General features: G+C 55.6%; 1 protein-coding gene across 12 annotated transcripts in view; it reads left to right on the top strand.

The window, feature by feature from the left end:
- Ldlrad4 (low density lipoprotein receptor class A domain containing 4) overlaps positions 1–25273 on the top strand; it is a 357460-nt gene that overhangs the window by 327352 nt on the left and 4835 nt on the right. For 9 of the 12 annotated variants that reach the window (XM_047526198.1, XM_047526191.1, XM_047526196.1 and 6 more), the window contains one exon: positions 11409–11563. In XM_047526198.1, coding sequence (XP_047382154.1) covers positions 11409–11563 — 155 coding nt within the window. Of the gene's footprint in view, positions 1–2986; positions 3104–3499; positions 3702–11408; positions 11564–25273 lie in introns of those variants that run through there. The other 3 variants (XM_047526203.1, XM_047526201.1, XM_047526199.1) reach the window with 3 other exon arrangements.

Consider the following 25273-nt stretch of genomic DNA (forward strand, 5'->3'; position numbering starts at 1 on the left):
AAATGATCCTCGTCTATGAGAACGTCCTGTGTGGGGTGTGGCACCCGTTGAGGGCTGGGCGCAGAGGGAGGGAGGGAAGAGGCGGGACCCAGAGCCCAGGCTGAAGGAAGCAGGGTTGGGCCAGCCGCACGCTCCCTGGGTTATCAGGAAGAGAAAGCGGCTGAGCACCCCTTTGACGCCCAGAGACTTTCTTTCCCAAACTGGGTGAGCAGAGCCGCCCTGCTGTTTTGCCTTAGCACCCTGGACTGGCGGTCCCCAGCGCTGGGCTGTCCTGTGCTGCCTCCTGTGGCCATTCCGAGCACCATGCTGCAGCTGCCTCAGCTGGTCCTGCCTCCATCCTGGCTGGAAGCCAGTTCTTCAAGCCTGTTGGGTCCCTTAAATAAACAATGAGCTACAGATGGAACCGAGGACCAGTTCAGCCCCACAGAAAGGCTGGTCTGTAGAACGGCACCGACGGTCCAGGGTGTTTCCTCCTGAGGGCTGTAAATGCTTAGTAAATATTTGTCAGGTGGATTAATGACCCAGAGGCCCTTCCAGGCAGTGTCAATCAGTGAGCTCATGAAGCAGAGGCTCTCAGGTCTGCTGCCAGCAAGCGCCCGTCTCAGGGACCCCCGCCTGCACCCTTTTCCAGGCCTCTGTTGTATACAGGGGAGCCTCATAAGGCTCCGCGACATGGTGAACCTTGCAAGGACTCACGGTAGTGAAGTTGGTCAGCCCGCCAGGGTGCTTGCTCGTTTTAAAGATGCAATTTAAAGTGTCCCCCACACCCCCGAGCTGGGCATGCTTCTGTGTTCTCTGAATTGAGGGGAAAGAAATACCGGCACCTGTCAGTTCATCCTGACAGGTCCTCACAGGTGGGTGTTGGGGCCTGAACCCCTGCACCTTCTTCCTTGAAGCATCCTCCCCAGGTGGTGCTCAGAAAGGGAGGAGGTCGGAGGTCAAGAGCACCCACTGGAGAATGAGCCCACCCCTGGGTGCGCACAGCAGGGGGGCAGCTTGTCAGGTCGGCCAGGCAGCGTGGTGCGCACCCCAAGACTTGCGCCAGGCCGGGGGTGTCTGTGGACATTGTGCACGGCAAGTGTTCAGGGCCCCCAGGGGTCACAAGGCAGCCGCTGGGGAGGTGGGGGACAGGGTTTGCGCAGCAGTTTAAACTTTCATCCACAAAGCCAAACGTTTAAACATATCAAGCAGCGAAAGCATCACACAGAACGAATTAGATTGGCCGATTAGATTGGCTCCGTGACCGAATCGCTCCGTGCTGGGCCACCCGGACAAGAGGCGAGCGGTCATCGCAGTGGAAAACCTGTGGATCTTTCAAATGCACGGTGTCGTTGTCGTAAGCAACGCCAACCCCAGAGCGGGTCCTGCTGTCCATCTAAAGTGCAGATGTGTCCCTAGCCAAGGACACAGGAGAGAGCGTGAGAGACCAGGTGTTGGCGTTCGTGGTGCCATCTGAGCACCCCTCTGACGCCTGGGCCGGAAGGCACCGTCCCAGCCAACCGGAACCCCCTGGGCACCAGGGCACAGGAGTGTCCGCGACCCGGGAGACCCTGCTTGAAGCACAGGCAGCTGTTCGCTGGGGCGCCTTCCGTGGCCGTCCAGCTGCCTCCCGAGCCCCTCCTCGTTCACCTGGCTGTGTGACTGAGAACACAGCAGGACAAACTGTCACGCAGGTGGGGCTGCATGTTTAATCTAGAAGTTGCTCAAGAAAAGCTGCGTTGGTTTGATTGACCTGTGCAGCTGGATTCAGCTAGTGTTGTGTTGTTCTTACTGAAATTCTCCTGTTTCTTTTCTTTCTCTTTTGGTACCCAGGATTGAACCCCAGGGTCGCCGAAACCACTGAGCCACATCCCCAGCTCTTTTTACTTCTTATTTTGAGATAAGGCGTCACTGGGCGCGGAGGCGCACACCTGTGATCCCAGTAGTTCAGGAGGCTGAGGCAGGAGGATTGCGAGGTCAAAGCCAGCCTCAGCAACTTAGGGAGGCCGTAAACAACTCAGTGAAACCCTGTCTCTAAATAAGATATAAAAAGGGCTGGGGATGTGGCTCAGAGGTGGAGTGCCCCTGAATTCAATCCCCAGTACCCCCTGCACCCCCCCCCCCAAAAAAAAGAAACATGGTCTGACCGAGTTGCTTAGGGCCACACTAACTTGCTGAGGCTGCCCTTGAACTCCCAATCCTCCTGCCTCGGCTTCCTGAGCTTCTGGGATTAGGGGAGACACCATATGCCCAGCATCCTGTTTCTTTTAACCACATGAACCCTCTGGAAAGTCTCCTTGGTGACTCTTCAGTCCCTTTCCCGCCCTGCCCCCAGGTATTAGGACAGAGAGAGTGATGTCTCCCGGCCACCTGAGGACCCGGTGGTGACATCAATGCGGGCCGGTGCTGTCATGCCCTGGTGACGCGTCCAGGCAGCAGCAGGGGCGGCTGCTGACGTAGCTGTCCTCGTTTCTGGTGCTGTAGTAACCAAGGGAGTTTGGTTTTGCTTTGACAACCCCTCCTACAGCCAACACTATTGTCATGGCCCACATGTCATTCCCATTTGCCCTAAATAAGGAAAAACAGAGGCTATTCTGGGCTCGGCAGAGCGCGGCGGGGTTATTTGCAGTCTTAGGTGGCACGCTGCCCCCCACCCTGTGGCTGCCGGTGATTTTCCCCAAAAAAACTGCGACAGTCGTGCAGCCTGGGCACAGGATGCCCGGAGGCGTGCAGCCCCCCGCCGTGCAGACCTGGGCGCTTCTGCGCTGGTCCGAGGGAGCTGGGGAGCCCCGGCTGGAAATGCCCTTCCTGTGGCCCCAGCGCTCTGGCTTCTGGCCGCGTGGAGCAACCTGCAGAGCGAGCCCCGCGCCGGCCCCAGCGGCTCCCCTGCGCTCGGTTCTGTCCGCACTACACACCGAGGGAGGGACGGGAGGAGGGGGAAGCTGCTTCCTGCTGTGGGAGGACACGCCAGTCGCGGTGGCCTGGAGAGCTGCAGAGCTCAGCCAGACTCGGGGAGAGGCGGAGGACGCGCCCGCGGCGCTCGGGCAGGAGAGCCCTGGGGGCTGGAGCCGCAGCGGGCGGGCGGCCAGGCTGCCGTCCCGTGGCCCGGGTGCCGCCTCGCCTGGTAAGCGCCCCCGCCCTCTGGGAGCGCCCCGCAGAGCTGAAGGAAGCAGGCTGTGAGGTTCGCGGGTCCCCCTTCTGCCGGTCCGGCTTGCTGTCTGCCTGTGAAAAGGCTCTCGACCTCGGTAGAAGGGGGAGCCGCACGTCTGGGTGTGAGGCTGAGCCCGAAGGAGGCAGTGAATCCAGGGCGCCGTAAACAACGCCGGGTCCCCACGCGGGAGCCCTGGACTGGTTCTCGGCGCGGTGACACTGCCGGCTTCCTGCGCGGAGCTCCTGATTTCTGTTGATGGCAGTTGATAATTGGTAGCCACCGTCTGCGGTCGCAGCCACAGCACTGGAGTCTAGCACCTGGGCTGGGCCCCGCTGATAGAGTAGAGTGAGAGAGACAAGCACACACACCCACTCTCCCACACCCCACCCGGCTATAACTGTAGCTCTGAGCTGCCTGGAGAGGAGATTGCCTGACGCTGAGGGATGCTTTGAACTTGGGGGGCTGCGCCACACTCGCACCCCCCTTGCAGAGGACCTGATTATGTCCAGTGACCACCTGAACAACAGCACACTGAAGGAGTCTCAGTTTAAAGACCTGTTCTTTAAAAAAGGTACATTTGCAAAGACCAGCTCTGGGTGATGCATGCTCTGTGGCTCTGCGGTGGCTTCTCCTGAAGCTGGGTCTGAGGACCGACTGGCGGAGGGCAGAGGCTCCCGAGGAGCTGGTCTCTGCTTCCCAGGGGTCGGTCCCCTCAGAACCTGCCAGGGTGGGACTCTCTTGGGAAGATGGACTTGGGGCTTTCTGGTCTTCTTGGGAGGCTGCCGTGAGCTTGTTCCTGGTGGAGGTGTTGTGCATAATTACGCAGGTTTGTTGTTTGGGAGTTGTGTGTGTTTTTCGAATTCTCCATCCGTCCCTGAGACTGAAACCTCCCCTGGAAATTCTCTTACTCATTGATGGGCACATTTCCCCCCCCACCCCCACTGAGTTTTTGGAAACAGCATTTAAAGAAAAGATGTCTCTCTCTCTCTCAGGTTGTGATGGGTTCATTGGATAGTCTCTAAGGTCAGCCAGGTAGCAACGGCAGAAGTGTGACTCAGGGTGACAGACAGACAGACTGTGGGGAGGGAGCACCCCAAGTCACGGCTCTCTGAAGAAGACTGCGACACGTGCAGCTGTATCCTTCTGATACTTTGCTAAATTAATATCGTGGAGGTGGGGCGAGGGTGGATTTTAAATGAATCCTATAGGGGGAACCATGGTTTTAGGGATGTATTTTTTTCCATTTATAGCACAGCAGGAGGATAGACTTTTAAAAGGTTTGTAATTGCTCTTACTCCTCTGCTGTTTTTTTTTTTTTTTTTTCCCCAGAAAATCCTGTCAGTCATTTTTGATTGGAACATATTTAGGTAAACTTCTTTTAAAGAGATCAGGAAACTCTAGATTCTACGGTGCATGGTGAAGGGCCGTTGTATTGGACGGATGCTTGGGCCTTAGATGCTTCGCCACCTGGATGGACAGAGTCCATCCTAGGGATCCCTGCTTCCTGCTGACTGCTTCTAGCCGCCAGGGCCAGCAGGGGCACCCGTGGGACTGGAGTTGGGTGTCGGGCTGCACCCCCGGTGCTGTGGAGACCCACAGGTCCTGTGTGACCTCTCACTTCATCACCGTGCAGACTGTCTTATGTAAATACAGGCATATAAATAGGAATATACGCAGGTAACGTACAGTAGCCACCAGCCCCAGTAGCAGTTCACACCTCCTGGGTAGCAATATCGGCAATTGGTGCAAAGTATGAACACCTGGGGCCAAGCGCCCGCAACACTGAAGCCGCTCGTGAGCGTTGGGCGGGAGGTGGTTCTGTGCCAGCGAGTCCGGCAAACCAGACCCCTTCTCTCTAAGGGTTTCTTTGTCCATTTCCAAATCGCCCACACCAACCTTGTGCCAGGACACTATGGATGAGCAAGAGATCGTCCCAGGCTCCACTCTGTGGGGGAGGAAGACTGGAAACGGGCACTACCAAGGTCGTCAGTGACGCCCTGGGTTTGAGGGTGTGCGGGGGCCGCGCCAGAGTGGCGGGCCCACCGCCAGGGTGCAGAAGAGCCCGTCCAGGAAGAGGCAGCCAACAGGTGGCACCAGCCCTGGGTATTTCTGAGGCTCCCACTCCTGGCTTTCTTTGTCCTATTGGTTGTGAGATAAATGGGGGTGACCTGTCCACCTCGGGAAACGCAGCTCAGGAGAGGAGAGGCAGCCTCGCTGCCCAGGCCTCTGGCCTTGCCGCCGTGAGGGCATCCTCCTCACGCAGGCTGGGCACCCCCTGGACTCTGGTGTTTCGTGAGTGTGAATTTTCATTCAACCACTGAAATCTCCAAGCGCATTTCTGTAAAGAGTTCACAAACTCGAGGCAATTATAGCCCAAGCCGATTCCAGCTCCTGCCCCCACCCGTCTTCCTGACACCCCGCCGCCTGGTCTCTGTAGGATTTTGGAAAGAATTTACCAGCCTTTAGGAACATTCAGCACTTTAAAAGTGTCATAGAGCCATAAATAAAGAGGAAGACACCCCCAAGGCTGTCATCTTATCACCACACCCGTCTCTGCCGAGCAGGACAGACAGGAAGGAAATGCAGACAGAAGATCATGCGCAGGAAGCAGAGCAGACCAGCCAAATGCTGGTGGGTCAGCTGCGAGGCCTGAGCGCGGGGGCGGGAGAGCTGGTGGAGCGGGGCTCCCGGAGGGCCAGATGCAGCCACGGCCGCCCTCCGTCCTCTCAGGGGATGATCCTGGCTCTGGCGGCAGGGGGCTGCTGTGGGAATCCTGGGAGGGGAACCAGTGGCCAGTGGCCAGCCCCACCCATGACATAACCATGTTCCACGTCACTTTTCCAGATGCTGTGAAGGTGTTTGCTTGGCCTGGTGAAAGGAAGGGCACTGGAGGGCACAGACTCCCCTGGGCGCACATAACACATCTGGGGCCCAGGACAACCAAGCGTTTAGAAAGGGGGATTTCCACAGAGAACGCTGTCTCCGCGGGGGAGGACCGGGTGGCAGGTGGCGCCAGCCACCCCGCAGTAAGGCGGGTGCTATATTGGGATCCAAGGTGGTACAACCACCCTGCCCCAGACTCCTGTAAAAATAGTAGAGACGCTCATGCCTGGAGTATGATGCAGACGGGCTCCTCACTGACCTGGGGACCTGCGTGCAGGCTCCGCGACGTCTTCCCTTCCTGTAATGCTCCCCTCTGCAGCTTGGGGTTTCTTGGAGAAGTTTCTCTAAGAACAGGGCTGCCATCGTCACTGCCATCACCATCACTGTCTTACAGTCATAAAATAAGGTGCCATGGCGACTTCCTGTGAGCTTCCGGCCAGACTTGACATGCAGTTTCTGTGTTTGAAGGGCAGTGACTCATCCCTCGTGGCGCTGTGAACTCTGACCCCACAAGGGGACGGCGGGGTGTGAGAACTTGACTTGGGCCTGGCGTGGCCTGTTTTGTGACGTTCTTCTGTTGACACTAATAGCAAGGAAAACTGACCGGTGGGTTGTGTTCAGAATCCACACCAGGCACACAAAATTTTGGAAATCCCAAAGCATCCTGTTATTTTCTCAGAATGCTCCTATTTCTGTGGCTAAGAAAAAAAAAAATCTTTCTGTGGTAACAGTTCTTCCAGAATTCACCCTGTCCATGGCCTCCCTCCCTGGCCCGCCCTCAGAACCAAAAGCAGACCCGCCCGAGTCTCCCCTCTCCCTGTCGTCTGGCACATCCACCCCCACCCTGTTACACCCCTGCAGCTCTTAGAATTCTCCCGTGTGGAGTGAGCGGGAAGACAGGTGTGGGGGTCCCGCACACCCCTCCTGGGCCTGAAGGGGGTCAGCAGGATGGTTTGAGGAGCGCCACTCAGCTGCAGCTGCTGCCCTGGGTTGTTAGGACAGTGACCCTGGGCACCAGGCATCCTGGGCCTTGCTGGCCTGCGGGAAGAGCTGCCTCTCACACCTGACCAAGAGCTGGGGCAGCACAGACTCCATCAGACGACTCCAGGGTTCCAGCTGGGCCACTCGCCAGGGTGCATGGACCCCTGGGGAACTTACCCCTGCTTCCACAGCCTCTGAGTCCACCTGTGGCCTGGCCCAAGCCTAGTCGAGCCTGAGCCCAAGACTGCCGAGCACCCTACGTGCCTCACGCGCAGCTGCTGTGGCATCCTGGTGCGTGAAGCCCCAGGGCCAGGGCACATGTGCAGCCTCTCAGCCCGCCGGGCCCATCCCACCAGTGTGACCGGCAGATGAGAAAGTTGGGGACTGTCAACCTGAGCAGGAGCAGTCCACTCTGAAAGGAAGACTGGTGGGTGGATGTCCGTAAAGAGAGTGATTCTGACCTGTTTCATGCACCTGAGGTCTTTCTACTCTTGCTTGAAGTTTTAAATAGTGTATTAGAGAAGAAGATGCATGTCTTCCCGGCATACAGAATGTTCTGAGCTGTCTTCAACCAAAAGAAGAATAAAACTCAGAGCACATAAAGATTTAAATATAAAAATACAAACTACAAAAGTCTTAGAAGAAAATATGTTTTTAGAATATTGAGGATGACTCTCTAGTCAAACAGGAAGCTTAGAAGCTGTAAAGGAAAAAGACAATATTTGATGTCATGAAAATTGATATCGTGTACAGAGAAACTCATAGCAAAGGGTAAGTGGGAGAAAACATTTGCCATATACGTAGTAGAGATTTGCGGGCATAGTATGTAACACTTCTTATAAATACGTGAGAAATAAACGTGAAAACTACAGGTTAACTAATGTGAGCTAATATGATTATGAGAAAGGAAAATACAAATTATCATAACCGTAGGAAAAGATCTGAAATGACCAGAAATTAGGGAAATTTAAATTAAAACAAGATATATATTTTTGCCTGTCAAATTGGTATAAATTAAAAGGACAGGACTCGAGTAATCAGGAGGCACAGGAACTGCCCTCTTCCTGCAAGAACACTACCCAGCGTAGCTTTTGCACATGGAGGCTGACAGGAGCCACAGGACGAAACATGATCATGCTCTTAACATGAAATTCCTTTTTTCCTTCTTTAGTGGTCGCACTGGGGATCGAACCCAGGGGTGCTCTACCACTGATCTACATCCCCAGCCCTTTTGATTTTTTATTTTGAGAAAGGGTGTCTCTAAGTTCCTGAGACTGGCTTCAAACTTGCAATCCTCCTGCCCTGGCCTCCCAAGTTGCAGGATTACAGCACTGTGCTCTCTTGCCTGGTGAAATTCCAGTTATTAGGACTCTTTCTGTGGGCATATTGGCAAATATGTACCGTCACACACATGTATGCCTAGACACACACGCGCGCACTCATCTTTTGATCATAATAACAAGGAAAAACAGCAGACACCTAAACAGCGGCCAGTTGGAGAATGTAAGTCGCGTGGATCTGTGTTCGGCAACAGATGTCTTCCTTTAAGAACGAGGTTGATTTACCTGTGCTCTTATTTAGAGGTGTCTGTGATGGCTTAAGTGGAAAAGCACAGCAGTATCTTTGCACACAGTGGTTTCCACCGGTTAAAAAGCAGCAGTCCCGGGCTGGGGCGTAGTCAGCGGAGGGTGCCAGCCTGGCCGGCGTGAGCCCCGTCCGTCCCAGCACTGTGGATGGGGCGAGCCTCACTTGGTAGTGTATACTCCGTATTGTTGGAATCTGCAAGACGCTCTCCTTACTTTTGTACAAAGAATTCTTTTCAGTTGAAGCACAATTAGACAAAAATGCCCGTAGAGTTCAGGAAACGTGGCTGGTGATCTGCTCTGCGTAGCTTTCTGAGTTCAAGATGCCTAGAAAGTCGTCCTCGGGTGCAGCGTTGACCCCTTGCTCACCCGTATTCCCCGCTGTCCGAGTGCACAGAGCAGTGACGCTGTCTTACGGGACACCGTGAACGGGGCGGGCTTTAACCTGAAAGGCAACTGGTGAATCTTCTGCTGCTCACCTGTCAGATGGGAGCTGGTCACGCCAGGCGTGGCTTAGGATTCCGTCTGCCCTGTGCCTGCTGGCGCTGGCCTGGTCAGCGAGAGCGCCCTGTCTCCTAACCCGCTCATCGCCGGCGCCGTCACCTGCAGGTTGGTGGCTGGCCCTTGGCATAGACCCTGGGGCTCTGGCAGGTGCCCCATCGTCATGGGCAGCCAGCGTAGTCTCTGTCATCAGCAGTGGCTGTCCTCGTGGGGACAGCTGAGCTCCTCTGGACCCAGGTGTGCTCTGGTCACTCGTCAGTCCACCTTACTGCAGAGCCACTTAACTACCTGCCAGGCGCCAGACACCAAGAGTACAGAGTAAATAACAGGAGCTCGTTATCCTTGATTCGCGAGCAGCAGACAGAAACACGCAGCTGCGCCTCGCGGTGAAGTGGTGAAGGGGTGCAGCCGGGCCGCTGGGGAGTCACGGGAAGTAGGGAGCGGGGTCCTGAGAGACACAGGGTCCAGCCGGGTGTCCCAGCCGTGGGAAGGCATGTGCAGAGCCAGGGAGATGGTGTTTCTAGGTCAGCAGGCGTGTCTCGGCTCCCACAGCCCGCGGCGGGGTCCCCTACATGTGGGCCCCAGCTGCCGCCGTCTCGAGCCCTGCTGTCTGCAGCCAGCTTCGGGCTTTTCCAGAAGGTCCCCACCTTGAAAATTCCTAATAAACCCTGGGCCTTTCAGGGAACATAAATTTGGGGGCTTCCTCCCCATAGGAAATAGCAGGGCCCCAGGCTCCTCCCAGCCCTGCCTTTGTTCCCCAGGTCTGCACAGCAGATGCACCTTGCTGCAGAGATTGGGAGAGAAGCACTACCAGGCTCCTTCCTGTGTCGTCCCAAGCACGCAGCCACACTGGAAGATAACGCCTCCCCGCTGGCTCCGACCAGAGGGTGTGCATGCACGTGTGCACATGTATGTGCGCAGGTGTGTGCACCACGTGCGTGTGCTGTGAGATTAAGGAAGTACAAATGGCCCTTCAAAACCTGGGGCTCCGTGTCCGTGATGGGACCAACCACAGGTGGAGAGTGATTGAAAACAAGTGTGTTTGTACTGAGCATGTGCAGACTTTTTCCCTTGACATTACTCCCTAAGTGATACAGTGCAACAAGTTTTTATATGGCATTTACATTGTATTAGTATCATGACTAATCGAGATGACAAAGTGTAGGGAAGGATGTGCATGTGATATGCAAATACTGCTTTTCATACAGGGACCTGATCATTGGAGGATTTGGGTGTCCTGGAAGGGGACCCAGAAACCAGTCTCCCGTGGAGACCGAGGGAAAACCGTCCTGGGGCTCCATCTCCGCCCTTCCTGGAGCCGCACGTGCCACCTTCTATCAAAGTTGCACGTCCTCTCCTCACCATCCCCCAACCCTCCTCTGCAGTGACGCAACCCTGGGCAGAGCCAGGAGCTGGGGGCCGGAAAGCAGCACGTCTGGATTCTAGGGCTGCCCTTGACCCCTGACCTGCTTTCTTCCTACGGACCCAGGCTTAGGAGCACCTGCCTGGCTGCCAGCGTGACGTGCCGTCACTCCGTCACTGCGGGGCTGCGCTGTGCGTGCTGCCGGCATTGGTGGCATTTATAAAGTTGCGCTGGCCGGGCTGGAAACGGGAGGTGACCTGACCACTCCAGTACGTGCCTGCGAGCCGAAGCCCAGGAGAGGCGTGTGCAAGTCGCTTGCAAAGGCAGAGCCTGTGCGGCCAGGAGGGAGCTGCCCTCCCGGCAGCCTCTCTCCCCTTCCTGTGACCCCTCTGCAGTGTGCTCCCAGAAGCTCCAAGAGGGACCCACGCTTTCTAGAGGGGCCGCACTGGGGAGGGAGGAGGAGGGTGTCACCTGGCAGGAAGGAGGTGTCGGTGACTGGAGCCTGGAGGCGGGTGTTCAGGTGACTTGAACTCTCCCACAGCCAGGGGCGGGCATCACCAGGGCTCTGGAGCCAGCAGGACAATTTTCTTAAGGGCCTTTCATGAGGCTGCCAAGACGAAGTCTGGGAGCTGTGTTCTGCAGCAGCACGGGCCGCTGGGGAGAGCCCCAAGGACGGGGCATCCTGCAGGACGAGGTGGCACAGTCTGCAGGTGGTCTCGGGCAGCAGGCCTGCACCTGGCCTTGGGTGTAGCTGGAGCGCAGGCTCCCGCGTCCCCCCGCCCCTGGTGTGACCTCCAGCCCAGTCACACGCCCGCTGGGGTCACTGAGCTCACGTCTTCTTTTTCTTCAAGTGAGGTTGTGGCTTGTCTGCTGTGGTCGCGTGGAGCCCCCGCCTCCTGGCCGGTCCCCCTTCCTGGCCGGGTCCCCCGCAGGGCAGTGGCTCACGTGCTGTCCTCTTCTCCCGCAGCGGAGCTGGAATTCGCCCAGATCATCATCATCGTGGTGGTGGTCACGGTGATGGTTGTGGTCATCGTCTGCCTGCTGAATCACTACAAGGTCTCCACACGGTCCTTCATCAACCGCCCGAGCCAGAGCAGGAGGCAGGAGGACGGGCTGCAGCCGGTGAGTGTGGCCCGGGCCACCCCAGGGTGCCCTGGCGCCTTCTTGGGCTCCAGAAGTCAGGCGGGTCAGCCTTTCGCATCAGCCACTGCGATTTGGGGAGGTTGAGGGTGTAGGGAACACGCGTGCATTCTAAGCGTTCAGCACCCAGTTCACAAAGAGACAGGACAGCCCCAGGCACCCACTCTGGTCCCTCCCGGGCCGCCCACCGCCTGGACGCCGTCTGCCGGCACAGACTGGCCCAGCCAGGTTTTGAACCCTGCATGCGCTGGGGCTCTGGGGGTGCCGCTTGTCTGGCTTCACTCCACGGCGTTAGAGTTGGCGTTAGTTACGTAGAAATGCGCTCTTAAGCTTGGCCCTGGGGGCTTGGTCCAGTGATGAACTGTGCACTCATATGTCCATGGACGTGCCAGTGATGCTTGGGTGTGGGTCAGCGGAGGACCCAGGTGGGGGCGGCGAGGAGTAGGCGCCGGCTCAGGCGAGGGCGCGTATGTCGCTCCCAAGCGGCCAGGTGAGCTGGGCTTTAATTAGGGTTCGAGCCCTGAGTGGAGGTTTCTTGCCCTGAAAACCCTCCTCCCCTGGTAAAGCTAGCGTCCAGCCAACCTGCTCTGTGGTCAGATCTGGGAGACCAGACGCCCTGGAACTTTCCCTTCTGAGCCGGTTTCAGTTGGTGATCTCGAAGGCTCTCGGCAGGAGGCTTGGGGATGGAGAACTTATAGGAGTGTGAGGTGCCCCTGGGTGCAGTGTCCCTGGGGTACTCAGTGTCTGCCGTCCTCTGGAAGGCAGGAGAGGGACCTCTTATGACTGTGCTTTTGCAGGACAAGGGCTGCGTGCTGACCGCCTCCCGCGTGACTTAGGGAGTCTGCCGTGGGTGTGGAGGGTACAGCTGTCCCATGGGTAGCATGGAGTGGCAGCTGGACCTAGGGTCCCTGGGGTCCCTTGGGCGGCAGAGCCATACTTCACTGGGGCCACAGAGCCCATGGCCTTGGCCGAGCCTGCGGGTGGAGGTAGTGTGCCTGCGCCCCCTTCGTCTCTGCTGCTCCCCAGCCTCGCCCGCCAGCCCCTCCGGCCCTGCGTGGTTGCCATCTCACACCGTGGTGGCTCCCAGGAGCTGGCCGTCCTGTCAGTCTGGTCCCACAGGACTGTGAACATCAGCCAGGCAGTGCCGTGCTCCTGCTGTCCCTCACGCTGACCAGCAGAGGCACAGCAGGAAGCCAGTTTTTCCAAGGCAGGAAAGCAAAACTCCAGGTGTTTTCACTTGAGGGGTCTTTGTTTCATCTGGTGCTGTTCCCAGGAGGTCCTCGCCCGGGCCCTGGGAAGCTGTGGCAGGTGGGCCATGGCCAGGGGCATGGCTGACCGCCCAGCAGGGCCTCCCTCTCTGGAAACTGGAAAGGCAATCCGGTGACTTTTAGGGCCTTCCAGGCTGTACACTGAGTGGCCAGTGAAGGCCGTCACCGGCTGGCGAATCGTGTCCCCCACGCCCTTCCTCACGCGGCTTCCTCCTGTTCGCAGGCACCTGGAGGCTGTGCCCTAGAGGGGTTCTGGGTGCAGCGGGGCCCACGCAGAGGCCGCCCGCGCAGCATGGCCTTTGATTCCGGAGCCCGCGCTCTTTCCTTTCTGAGTGACGTGGAGGGGGGTGCAGCCCTCTTCGAGGGCAGCGGGGTCCTGCACAGCCCAGCAGGGGACTCTGCCTAGCGCTTCATAAACTCGGGTGCATTTCAACCGCGACCAGAGCGCCTGGGTCCCGACCTCAGCTCCCAACCTGGCTAGGACCGTCGGCCTAGCTTAGGGTCCCACCAAGGGAAGAGGGCCGACTAGGGAGGAGCAGGCCCGCCTTCCGTCCACTGAGGGTCCTCCCAGAGGAGGCCTGCCTTCCTGTCCTGGCCTCCTGTCCCCTAACTGCCTAGTTCTCCCTGGTTCCTTTTAAAAGTGGCCTGCTCCCTTCCTCCAGTATCAGGACAGCAGTTGGTTCGTTCACCCTAGTGATTCTCAACCGGGAGTGATTTTACCTCCCTGGGGACATTGGACAGCGATGCTAGGCTAGGTTGTCAGCACAGGGACTGTGGTTCTACAGGGAAGGTCTAAGCATCCTGCAGTGGACAGGGCAGCCCCAACACAGGGACCCTGAGTGACAGTGCCGAGTGCCCCCTTGCCTGGGACACCATGCTAATAGAACAGGGCGCAGGGGCGGGGGGCTGGGCCAGGACCCTCCCTTGGGAATGACTGCCGCCTGCCTCTGTTGGTCCAGGCACTCACTGGACACCCACCAGAGCCTGGAGGGCAAGAAAGGAAGGATCGGTGCCGTCTCCCTCCCACCGCCCTGGCGGAGTCCCGCCTGCCATTGCCTTGATCCTACTAGGGGACGCTGGGAATGCTGCCGGCCACTTGAGCTTGTGGGGTGGGCTGAGGGTCAAGAAGTGTTAGGGACTGGCCTGACACCTGTTGCCTTCTCTACCCTGGTGCCCAGGCCTGGTTGGATCTCTCTCGGCACCCCGGGGTGATGGCTTGTGTGGGCCGTCCTTCCTGCAGAAGCCAGCAAGAGCGGGGCAGAGGCATGGACGGACAGTCCCAGCAGGGCAGGGAGGCCTCTGCTCCTACCCATCACGCGTGTGTGGGCCCCCAGGCTGCCCCTCGGGAGTGCAGGTCTGCGCCCTTGGGCAGGTGGCTGGTGAGGACCACCTGGGAGCTGCTCCGGCCCCTCCCTTCAGGGAGCTCCTAAGTCCCAGGCTTTCCTCCCCCAGAGCCCAGCAGGGAAGGCAGGTGGCTGCAGGCCCTGCTAGTGGGCAGCCTGAGGGTGCAGCCTCTCCAGGGGGACCTGTGCATCACTGCCTCCTGCCCCGGCCTCTGGCCCACCGAGGTGCAGTGCGCACACAGGTAAAAACCATATTGTTTAAAACTGGTTGCAGAAACCTCATCACCCCTCTCTCGTTAAAGGGCTTTCCATTTTGACCAACAGGAAAAGCCAGACTCAGGTCGATGAAATAGATCTGACGGTCCTTGGATCTTGGGGAGAGTCAGTGGCTCTCTGTGGCCCTTCCTGTAGGTTGGGGCGCCCGGCACAGCACAGCTCCAAGGCTGTAGTGACGAGCAGGCGCCTGCTCCCCAATGCCGCCAGCCGCTGCTCCCTCAGTGAGCGCCTCCTGCCCTGGTCCCTTCATTGCGTCTGTGTCCATGTGTGCAGGAGGAATGAACACAGAGGGCATCCGTGTCCCCTGAAGCCACTCGGCCCTCATCCCCAGTGTCTCTCAGACGTGTGTGTTCTGGGGGTCCTGGCCCTGAATTTGGTGGAAGCAGCCATTTCTGGGTGAAAATGAAAACTAGCAACCTGAACTTAAATTAAATCACAAGAAAAGGGAAAGCCTCAACGAGGCTGACCGCAGCGGGCGTCTGTGACGTAGGTCCCCGAGCCTGCCTGTGTCTCAGGGCCTGCCGTGTGTGGCTTCAGAGCTGCGAGGCCGCCTAGGTTCCTTCTCACTATCCGAGGCTGCTGAGTGTGAGGGAAGCGCTCGGGCCTGAGAGGCGTCTGCCTAGGTCGCCACAGCCTCTCCTGCAGCCCTCTCCCACGGCAGCCCAGCCCCGCAGGTCCAGCTGCACCCACCCAGGCAGGCGAGCGGACAGCGGGTGTGCAGAAGTGGCTGGATGTCCCCTGAGGACTCAGAGAAGGGCAGGGACTTGCACCGAGTGTGACCACATGCCATTATGGATATTCAGCCATTTTCGACATATAAAACCAGCAGTTTGAATCATGTCTGGCATTTCTTCATTACCAGATTAAATCAGATGTGCAAGTCCAGATGCCTGGCCTCCCCGAGGGGACCATTCTCCAGCAGCTCCAGGGGCAAGAGGACCAGGCCAGTCTCAGGTCTGCAGGAGACACAGGCCAAACAGGAGGGAGGAGGTCATGTTTTTTTCCCCCTGGCTGTTGGACAGGAGGACCAAGACTCTGTGGTTCTTACCTCTGTTGGTGTAGAAAGTTGTGTTCCTCAGGTCCAGATTGCCCTGGTAGGGGCAGGTGGCACCCACAGACCACCCCAGCAGAAGTTGCAGACGTGGTCTGGAGCGTGGCCAGTGTGTGCAGTTTGCCCTGCGGAGCATTCTGGCAAAACTGATGCAACTTTTAGAAATTGGGAGATGCCACATAAAGATCAGAATCCACGTCTTCTCTGCAGCGTACTGGGCCACCCGGCAAGGCGGTCATCCAGAAGAGGGGCCCGGGCTTGCCCGTGGCGGCAGCCCCGTTGCTCTCTGTGGATCCTCAGAATTGGGAGTGTCCCGTCACTAACTGGATTGCAAGGCGATCGCTGTGTTTTTAAGAAAATATCCGGTGGCACTCAGGCCTCTGCCACAAGGGTAAAAGCAAAAGTAGACAGAGAAGGCCACTGGTTTCCAGAAACCTGGGTGAGAACATTCTTGTGGAGGAGAAAGCCACTCGTCCTAGTGTAGGGGTGCACACGTGTGTGTTGGGTCCACAGGACACAGAGTGTCCTGCTCCTGACCTGACACGGTCTCCTGCTGTCCATCACCTCTGGACTCCGCAACTCCGCCTGCCACCTGCAGCCTCTGTGGGTCTTGGGAGCAGGGTGGCCCGAGGAGGCAGTTCTGTCTGAGAAGGTGCAGGCGCTGCCACGCTGGGCTCAGCCCCCGAAGTGGGGGACATCTCCTGGATGTGGGGGTGCCTTCTCGGCCTAGTCCACGCCCCTCCCTGCTCCTCCCCCAGCAGATGCTCCAGGGTGTGTGGGAAGCTGCTAGGCCACGCCCTGGGGTCCCACTGTGACTGAGCTGTGCCTGCCTTTTCTCATTTCCACCTGCTTCGGACTTCAGAAGAGAATTGACAAAATGATCAACTTACCTTTCAGTAAGGTTAACGTTAGTGACACAGCGGTCATAGCCCTGCTTCTGACGTCCTCAACTAAAGAAGAGCGCCTCAGGCGTCTGCCAGGTTAGGGAAACAGGCTCCCGCTGCACCTTAAGCCCAGACGTACTGCTCTGGACGTTCAGCGACCCTTCTCCATTTCCGAGTGCCAGGGGCTGGACCAGGCAGCTCAGCGCCTGACTGGAAGCTCCCGGCACCAGATCCTGACCGCCAGCCACTGCGCTTCTCTCTGTGACTGAGCCAGGGCGTCCCGTGGTCAAACTGTTAGGAGAGAGATCATTCAAATTGAGGTCTCCTGGAGTTTGAGGAACGGGAGGCCATGCTGGTAGATGGAAATGGGTGAGAATGCTGGGTCAGCACCCTCGTCCAGCAGGGGCTCACGGATAGAGGCAGGTGACTTATCAACGCCAGGTATGCCCAAGGCAGCGCAAGCAGCTTCGAGAGCTACTGATGTCACCTCTGCTCAGAGCACTTTGGGGATTGCCTTGAGAGCCTAGAGGTCTTTAAAACAAAATCCGGCAAGTCTTCCTGTTCCCTGATTGTCCCCCGAGGATGGATTTGAGCTTTGGTACTGCCCACAGTCCAAGTAGATTAAGTCGCCAGGCAGTGTCAGTGACGAAGCTGAGTGTCATCAGTTGGTTCAAGTGACACTTGACTGATGTCTGAGTCACAAACTGATGCTGTAGGAAGGTCAGGAAGGACTGACCCACAGCAAACTGATCCTGCTCTGGGAGCAGATGTGGACAAAGGGTCCCTGGTCGATGTAGCTAAAACTTTCATGGTGAGGATGCATGCTTGCATTGCTTTTTAAAAATTTTTATTTTTTTTTGTGGTGCTGAGGGCTCTCTCTCGAACCCAGGGCTCTCATGCTAAACATGCATTCTGCCACTGAGTCATACCCCACATGCATCGCTTTCACTTACAGAACATCCTCTGCTTATATAAACAGGTGCTGAAAGCAATTCCAGTATGTCCTGAGCACCTGTAGACCCAGAGCAACTCATTTGAGCATGGTTTGTGCTGCAGAAAGAGGCCAACCTAATATGTTTAAATAAAAAAACTTATAGTGACCTTCTAAACACCTAGGGCATTAGCATTTATAACCAAGGGGAACGTTCATTTTTTTACTTAGTTGGTGTGGTTTGTTCTGAAAACGAAATAAAAATTTCGCCCAATGATTCTAATTCTGGTACCTGGGCTGGGTTCTGGCTACAGGTTAATCCCCCACCAGCCCGGTGACTGCTGGGTGAAGCATCACCCCTCTGCCTGGGTCCCTCTCTCAAGGTACAGAGGTAAGGACCAGCCTCAGGGTTCTGCCTGGTCCTGGGTTGGTAGCGGGTGGCCCCACATCTCCTGCTGCTCTGAGCTCCCCGACTCCCCACTGCCTTCTCTTGAAGCTGCAAGAGGTACCTTGTAGTGTCTTTTCCTCCCTGATACATTGTATTGTTCTAGAAATAGAAAGGATTCCCTTTCTTTTCTTCCCAGCAGAGCTTCCTGCACGATGCGTCTTTCTCTAAAGGGATGTGCCCTAGATTGGGCAGTTAGGAGGGAAATGTTGAGTCTCATCCCGGGAAGGATGACGGGAAGGGCTGGCCAGCGTGGGGCCAGCTAGAGGTCTTGGCTCTACACCTGAGCTGTTACTGCCACCTAGAGTGGAAAGCACAGAACCAGGAGAAATTAGGCTGGCGAGGGGTCGGTGAGCTGAGGGAGGATGGGGAGAAGGTGGATTCTATCAGGCGAAGGGGTGCTGGACGTCCAGAAATGGGTTCTGCCTCTACTTTGAGCAAGGGCCATGGATCTGCCAGTCTCGGAGGCCCTAGTGTCCATTTGCCCAGTGGGAGGAGCCGTCTAATAGAAGCCGGGACATCCAGACGCTGGCCCTGCCTTGCCACAGACTGGTCCTGGCACCTACAGCAGGTGGAGACCTTCTCTGAGCCTCGGTTTCCTTCCATCTAACATGAGGGGCACGTGGTTTAGATCAGAGGCCTTCAAACGAGTTTCGACGTGAAGAATAGTAAGAAATACATTTTTGACAAGCCTCATCTACTCAACCGTGTTTCACCAAACAAAACTTCCACACAGAGTACACAGATTATTTCTAGTCTGTTCCATTGTTTTGGAAACTGCTGTGACTCCCTCAGTTGATTTCCCGCTTTCCAAGAGACTGGAAAACACAATTTGGTGAAGTACCATAGTAGGCATTCTCCACGGTGTTTCCAGATCCCAGATCCGGTGATCCCTGTGAGCCCTGCACTTGGAAAGGAGGGTGTCCCTGAAAGCACAAGCCCGAGGAAGCCCAGGGTGTGAGGACATCCTCACATATGGTGACAGTCACATGGGCCCAAGGCAGGAGGCTCTCTGTCCGCAGCGCCCAGCAGACCCTCGAGTAAGTCATGATCAGGGACCACTGTCTGCTAGTATAGACCTTGGTATCATTTGGGTGACAAGTGACCCAGAAGACACAGAAGTGAAGAGGATTATAGGAGAACCATGGTATGCTAATGAGTTGGACTACTGGAGTGAAATGGGTAAAGTCCTAGAAGCACCATACCAAAACTGGTTCATGAAGAAAAAGAAAATCTGATTAGGTCTTTAACTAGTAAGCAGATTAAACAAATAGTCAAAGGACCCTCAATAGAGGAAAGTCCTGAACCAGATGGCTTCACTGGTGAATTCTACCAAACAATTAAAGAATTGACACCAGTCCTTTCAGACTCTTCCTAACTCATTCTGTGAGGTCAACAAAGTCAGATGAAGACACACACACACACATGAAGAAAACCACAGACCTATATCTCTTATGATCATTGATGCAGAAATCCTCAATGAAATACTAGCAATTAGGATTCAGTAGTATATTAAAGGTAGGATTTAAGCCAAGCATGGTGTGCATGTCTCTCTGTGATCCCAGCTACTTGGGAGGCTGAGGCAGGAGGATCACAAATGTCAGTCTGGGTATTTAATGAGAACCTGACTCAAATTTTTTTTAAAAAAAAAAATGTTTTTAAGGTGCTGGGATGTAACTTAATAGTAGAGTGCTTGCCTAGCATGTACAAGCATGTACCAGTATTGGGGTAAAAAAATAGGATTTATTTCTGGAATGCAAGGATGGCTCAACATATGAAAACTAATTAATGCCATTTGCCACATTAAGGAAAATGATCTGATTCTCTCCCTCTCTCTCTCTCTTTGATACAGAAGTATTTGGCAAAAATTCGACAGTCTCATGATTAAAAACACACAAAGTAGAATGTAAGGAAACTGACCCAACATCATAAGGTCCATCTATGAAAAAAACAAAACAAAACAAGCTAACATCATACTCAGTAGTAAAAGGCTGAAAGCTTTTCCTCTATGATTAACAAGAAAAGGCTGCCTGATTTTGCCACCTTTGAACATAATATTTATTGAAGTCCTAGCCAGGGCAGTTAGAAAACAAAAATAAAGGTATTCAAATAGAAAGGAAGAATAAATATCTCTTTTAGCAGATGGCCTAGTCTTATATGTAGAAAATCTAAAGAATACACACACACACACACACACACACACACACACACAAATAATAAATGAATTCAACAAAGTAGCAGGATAGAAAAATCAATGTGCAAAGAGCAGATGCATTTCTTTATGATAGCAATGAATAATCTTCTCTAATAAGTAAATTAAGAAAAATTCCTTTATAATAGCATCAGAAATATTTGAAGGTGGGCTTGGGATGCAGTTCTGTAATAGAGTGCTTGTGTAGCGTGCATGAGGTCCTGGATTTGACCCCAAGCACCATAAAAACCAATAAACAAAAAATAGCAAATGCTTAGAAATAAAATTAACAAAGGAAGGTAAAAACTTATACACTGAAAACTGTAAAAATGTTACTGAAAGAAATAAAAAAGATAGATAAATGGAAAGACATCCCATACTCATGGATTGGATTTTTTTTTTTTTTTTTTTTTTGGCAGTACTGGGAATTGAGTCCAGGAATGTTCTACCACTGACCTATATCTCCAGACTGTTTCTTGGTGGTGGTGTTGTTTTAATTTTGAAACAAGGTCTTCCTAAGTTGCCCAGACAGGATTTGAACTTGCCATCCTTTTACCTCTGTCTTCTAAGTAGCTGGGTGTATAGCTATACACCACCCGCCTGGCTGCGGTTGGATCTTACTACTGTTAAGATGTCAGTACTACCCAAAGCAAGTCACAACCCAGGGATGCTTTATGAAGGAAAAAAAAAAATCTACTCTAAAATTCATATGTTATCTCTAGACCATGAATAGTCAAAATAATTTTGAAAAAGAAAAAGTTGAAGGTCTGGCAATTCCGGGTTTAAAAACCGGCTAGAAAGCTGCTGTAATCAGAACAGTGTGGTCTCGGCACCAAGACAGGCACAGATGGGGGCGTGGAATAGACGGCCCCAGAGAGCCTCCCATCCAGGGTCGGATGATCTTTGGGAAGGTGCCCAGGTCCCTCGGTGGGGGAAGCACAGTCTTTTCACACCCGGGGGTGGGAAGCTGGACTTCCCACATGTAAAGAATGATACTGATACTGACGCCTGGGAGCTTGCGTGAAAGTGGACGCCGGGTGGATGGCACCTGACCCTGAGAGAGCCACTAACATGCCGCCTGGTCCACCCGCCGTGACAGAGCCCGTGGTGGCCGGCTTGTGACGAGCAGACTCGTGTTTCTCACAGCGCTGCAGCTGCGAGGCAGAGGTCACGGTGCGGCTCGGCGGGGTCCTGGCGAGGCCCCTGCGTTGCAGGCTCTGACCTCGCTGCCTCCGCAGTGGTGGCGAGGACTGCCAGCTCCCGGGCCTCTTCTTACCAGGCCACCAGTCCCGTGGACGGGGACCCGCCTAATTTCCTCCCGAAGGCTCCACCTCCAGACAGCATCGCGTGGGTAGTATTTCCCTCCTGCCTCCCCAAAACAGCCAAGGGGAAGAAAACCTGCCTTCCTGCTCCGGATCTGGAAAGGACTCGGCTCCATCTGAGCATAATGAAGACGGCCTTCGGAAGGTCGAGGGCTTTTTTCTCTGCGTGCGGCTGTTTAGAGGGAGATTTCCCTATTAGAACGGCTGCTCCTAGACCATCCAGAAGGAAGAATATAGGGAAGCAGCTCCTCCAACGTAAGGATGTGCTCAACGCACACCCTCAGCCTCAGGATCTGAGGCTACCCTGGGCCTCTCCCACAGATGCAGGGAGAAAACATCCAGACGCGGGAGAACCTTCCTTCTGTTTCCCTTCTCCTTCTCCTCCTCCTCCTCCTCCTCCTCTTTATGGTACTGAGGATTGAACCCAGGGCTGCTCCACCTCTGAGCTCCATCTCCAGCTGTTTTTATTTTGCTTTGAAATTGGAAAATTGCAAGGCTGGCATCAAACTTGAGATCCTCCTGCCTCAGCCTCCAGAGTGCCTGGGATTGCAGGCGTGGGCCACGATGCAAGGCTTAGGAGAGCCTTTTGATGAACAGTCAGCTTTGAGGTGGTCCAGGGCCTGAGTCCTAACGGCTGAGCTCACCAGGGCTGCCTGCAGAGGCAGTTCTAGAGCCAAGCTGGAGGGGCCAGAGCTCCAGACTTTATGGTTCCATGTGCATTGAGCACAGGGGACAAGCACACACATGCTCAGTCTGCACAGAGGGTGTCTTTGGTAGTCGTGTGTGCAGCCTGTATCCATGACGGCACTGTCCCTCCCTCCCTGGCTCTCTCCCACTCTCGCTCTGTCACACACATACACGTGTCTTTGTGCCTTCTGTGGATACAGGCTGAGGGACACTATTGCAGGAAAGCTCCCTTGGCATGTTCTCTTGCCATCCGGGCTCTGCTCACAGCAGACCTAGAAGAAAAGTATTCTCCTCTTACTCAGAGATGGTAAACATGAGTGACCGTGTGGCCTCCTTAGTACAAGGATAAACAAGGAATTCATTCATGAGGAAGATATCATTGTAGAAAAAAATCCAGGGGAAAATCAAAGCTTATCACAGCTTTGCATGCTATATAATCATTTTATGTCCCCTGTCCACTGTCAAGGTCTATGATTGTGGCAAATTCCTCCGGGGCAGCTAATGGCCAGGCTGAGCTGAGGTGTCCAGAGCTCAGGGTGTCCTCATGCACCGCTGCCTTTTGTTCCACGTGGCATGTGGGGAGTCTCGGTGGGCAGCCTCAGGAGGGCTTGCCTTACCAGGGTCTCCTGAAGAGGCACTGAGAGTGTCTCTTGGTGCTGGCAGCTCCCTACCTGCGGAGAAGCTCCTGGTGAAATCTGAGATGAAACAGCTTCATAAGCTGCCCTCGCTTCCCAGCCTTCCTGTTCAAAATAACACCTTTGGAATATTTAAAACTAATTAGAAAATGTGAAGGAATTTGCTATTTTCAAAGGCCTATCTTCAGAGAGAGAACAGAAAATGATCCCCTCTAATTGTGCATAAAGACAACTGGTAACCACTGTCTGTAGTGGTAACAGTAACCATTTACTGAGTGTCACACACAAGGCACCGGGAGAAGGGATTGTCACATGTGGTATCTGAGCCTCTTGACGGCCTCCTTGTACAGATAAGGGAGCTGAGAGTCGGAGAAGCTAAGCGAGCTGTCTGGGCTCACAGACGGAGCTGGGAGCCAGCAGTCTAGCTTCCCCACACCTCTCTAGCCGGTCCCTGGTATTATCACCATTTGGGTGGAACTAAATTGCTATCAGACAACTGGTCGTGGCCTTTGTCTGTTAATGCCGTTGTTCCAGGGAGAAAGTTAGATGATAAGGAGCGTGCCTGCTTGCAGGGCACCGCAAGAGGAGGGCACCCTGAGCCCCAGGATCAGGTGCCCTCTGGTAAGCTTCCTGGAGCAGCGTCCTGCTCAGACACGGTGCGTAGCTCAAGGAGCTAGTGCAGAGATTGTGTAAAACCTGAGTGATCTGAGAGTAATGCACCTTAGGCAGACCAGAGTGGATCCAAAGTGATCCCAGAGGAATCCCTCCGACCTACTCAGTGTCTAGAATGCTTCCGTGAGTGGGACAAGGGGTCAGGGTCCCGCTGGAGGGAGCACCTGCCTGGCTCCCTACCGCCCCCCATGGCCAGGGAAGGTGCAGTGGGAACACCTGTCGGGCAGGCGCACCTGGTCTCACATGCTGCCTAGGAGGGACGGACCCAGGTCCCCCGCAGGGGCGGTCCTAGTGGTGAGGAGGTAGCGCGGGAGCAGATGCGCTCTGCTTCCCTTCCTGGCTGGCGAGCTGCGGGAAGGAGCCCGCGGGGGGAGGCACTCAACCTCTGTAAAGTGACTGGCATTGCTGTCCTCGTTGCTCCAATTCTGGGAACAACTTCAGCTGGCCCTTCGCGGCTTCCTCAAGTGCAGGGAGCACCCCGCCTTCCTGCTGCGGACCCACTCTGGGCCCTAGGGCTCCAGGAGCAGGTGCCAGCGGTAGGGGGAAGCCCTCTCCTTGGAAAGCTTCTCCCTGGCACCAGAGTGACTAGACAAAGGGACCACTGTGTCCAGCTCTCCTGTTTCCAACCGGTGCGAGGCCCTCAGAGGACACTGGTCACAGAGCCAGGCCATTCCTTGACCATTCAGAGGGAGGTTCCCCTGGCACTGAGGGCGAGCACCACGCAGCAGCTCCACCAGCCGCCCTTGGAGTTTAAGGGTAACGGGCAACCTTGCCTGGGACGAGCCTGGTGCCCAGAGGAGAGTGTGGGGTGAGCACCCCACGATGATCGGGTGGGTGGGATCAGCCTTCTAGAGCTGCGGTCACTCTGGTCTGGTGGCACTGGGCACATGAGTGGTGACGGCTTCTTGGGCTGCTGGCCCATCGCGTCCCACCTGGCAGCCGTGCCGTGCAGGTGAAAGGCCTGAAAAACGACCCCTGAAAAGGCGAGTGAGTGAGGTGGGGCAGGTGACAGTAAGCCCTTGAAGAAACCCTGAGTTAGGCAGTTGTTAAAACAGTCATGACCAGCCAGTGCCGAGGCACCTGCCATACTCCCAGCGGCTTGGGAGGCTGAGGCAGGAGGATCACGAGTTCAAAGCCAGCCTCAGCAACTTAGTGAGGCCCTAAGCAACTCAGTGGGACCCTGTGTCTAAATGAAATACAAAGTAGGGCTGGGGAGGTGGCTCCATGGTCGGTGCCCCTGAGTTCAGTCTCTGGTACCAAAAAAAATAGTAGCGACGGCTATCATTTTATTAATCACGCCGCAGTGAAGCTGGGGAGCAGTGCTGCGGAGGGCGGCGCGCGGGCGAGCCGTGGATGAAGACAGGCAGCCGCGGCTGCAGCTGCTTAGGGTCCGCGTACAGCCGGGGAAGATGTGGTCCGAACGCTTGCTGAGGGCCCTGGAAAGGCATTTGAAATAAGAGAACTGTTCAAGGGTCAGGCGGATGCGCTGCCTCCATGTCAGATTCTCATGTCCTTTCATGCTGATTCCTGCAATACCTGAGCTGGAAGAAGGAGTCCACCCCTGGCCGCCCCGGCCACAGGTATGCGGGGATGCCTCTCCCCATGGCCCACCGTCTTCCTGCTGCAGGATCTAGACTCTGGCATCAGGGACCTCAGGGCAGGACACCAGTCTCACCCAAGCTAGCCAAGTGTGTGGAGAAGAGTCGTGCACTTGAGCACAACTGATACTGGCGTGTGTGGGACACACGTGTGCCCTGGTCCTCTCCCAGCTGGCCGTGGCCGCCTGGTCCAGGGCATCCCTGGGGAGGTGCATCAGGAGACATGGCTGGGGAGATGGACAGCCATGGCCACGCTAGGCCCTCACGCCCCTCTAGCTTCGGGAACTCTGTGGGACCTGATGGTGATAAGCGAGGGCTCTGGCGGGTTCCCCGGAGCTGGCCTGGGCCTCTTCTGTGAGCTGCAGAGCCAGGCCTCAGGTGCTGCGTGG

The sequence above is a fragment of the Sciurus carolinensis genome, chromosome 15, assembly GCF_902686445.1.
Source record: "Sciurus carolinensis chromosome 15, mSciCar1.2, whole genome shotgun sequence".
Classification (NCBI taxonomy): Eukaryota; Metazoa; Chordata; class Mammalia; order Rodentia; family Sciuridae; genus Sciurus; species Sciurus carolinensis.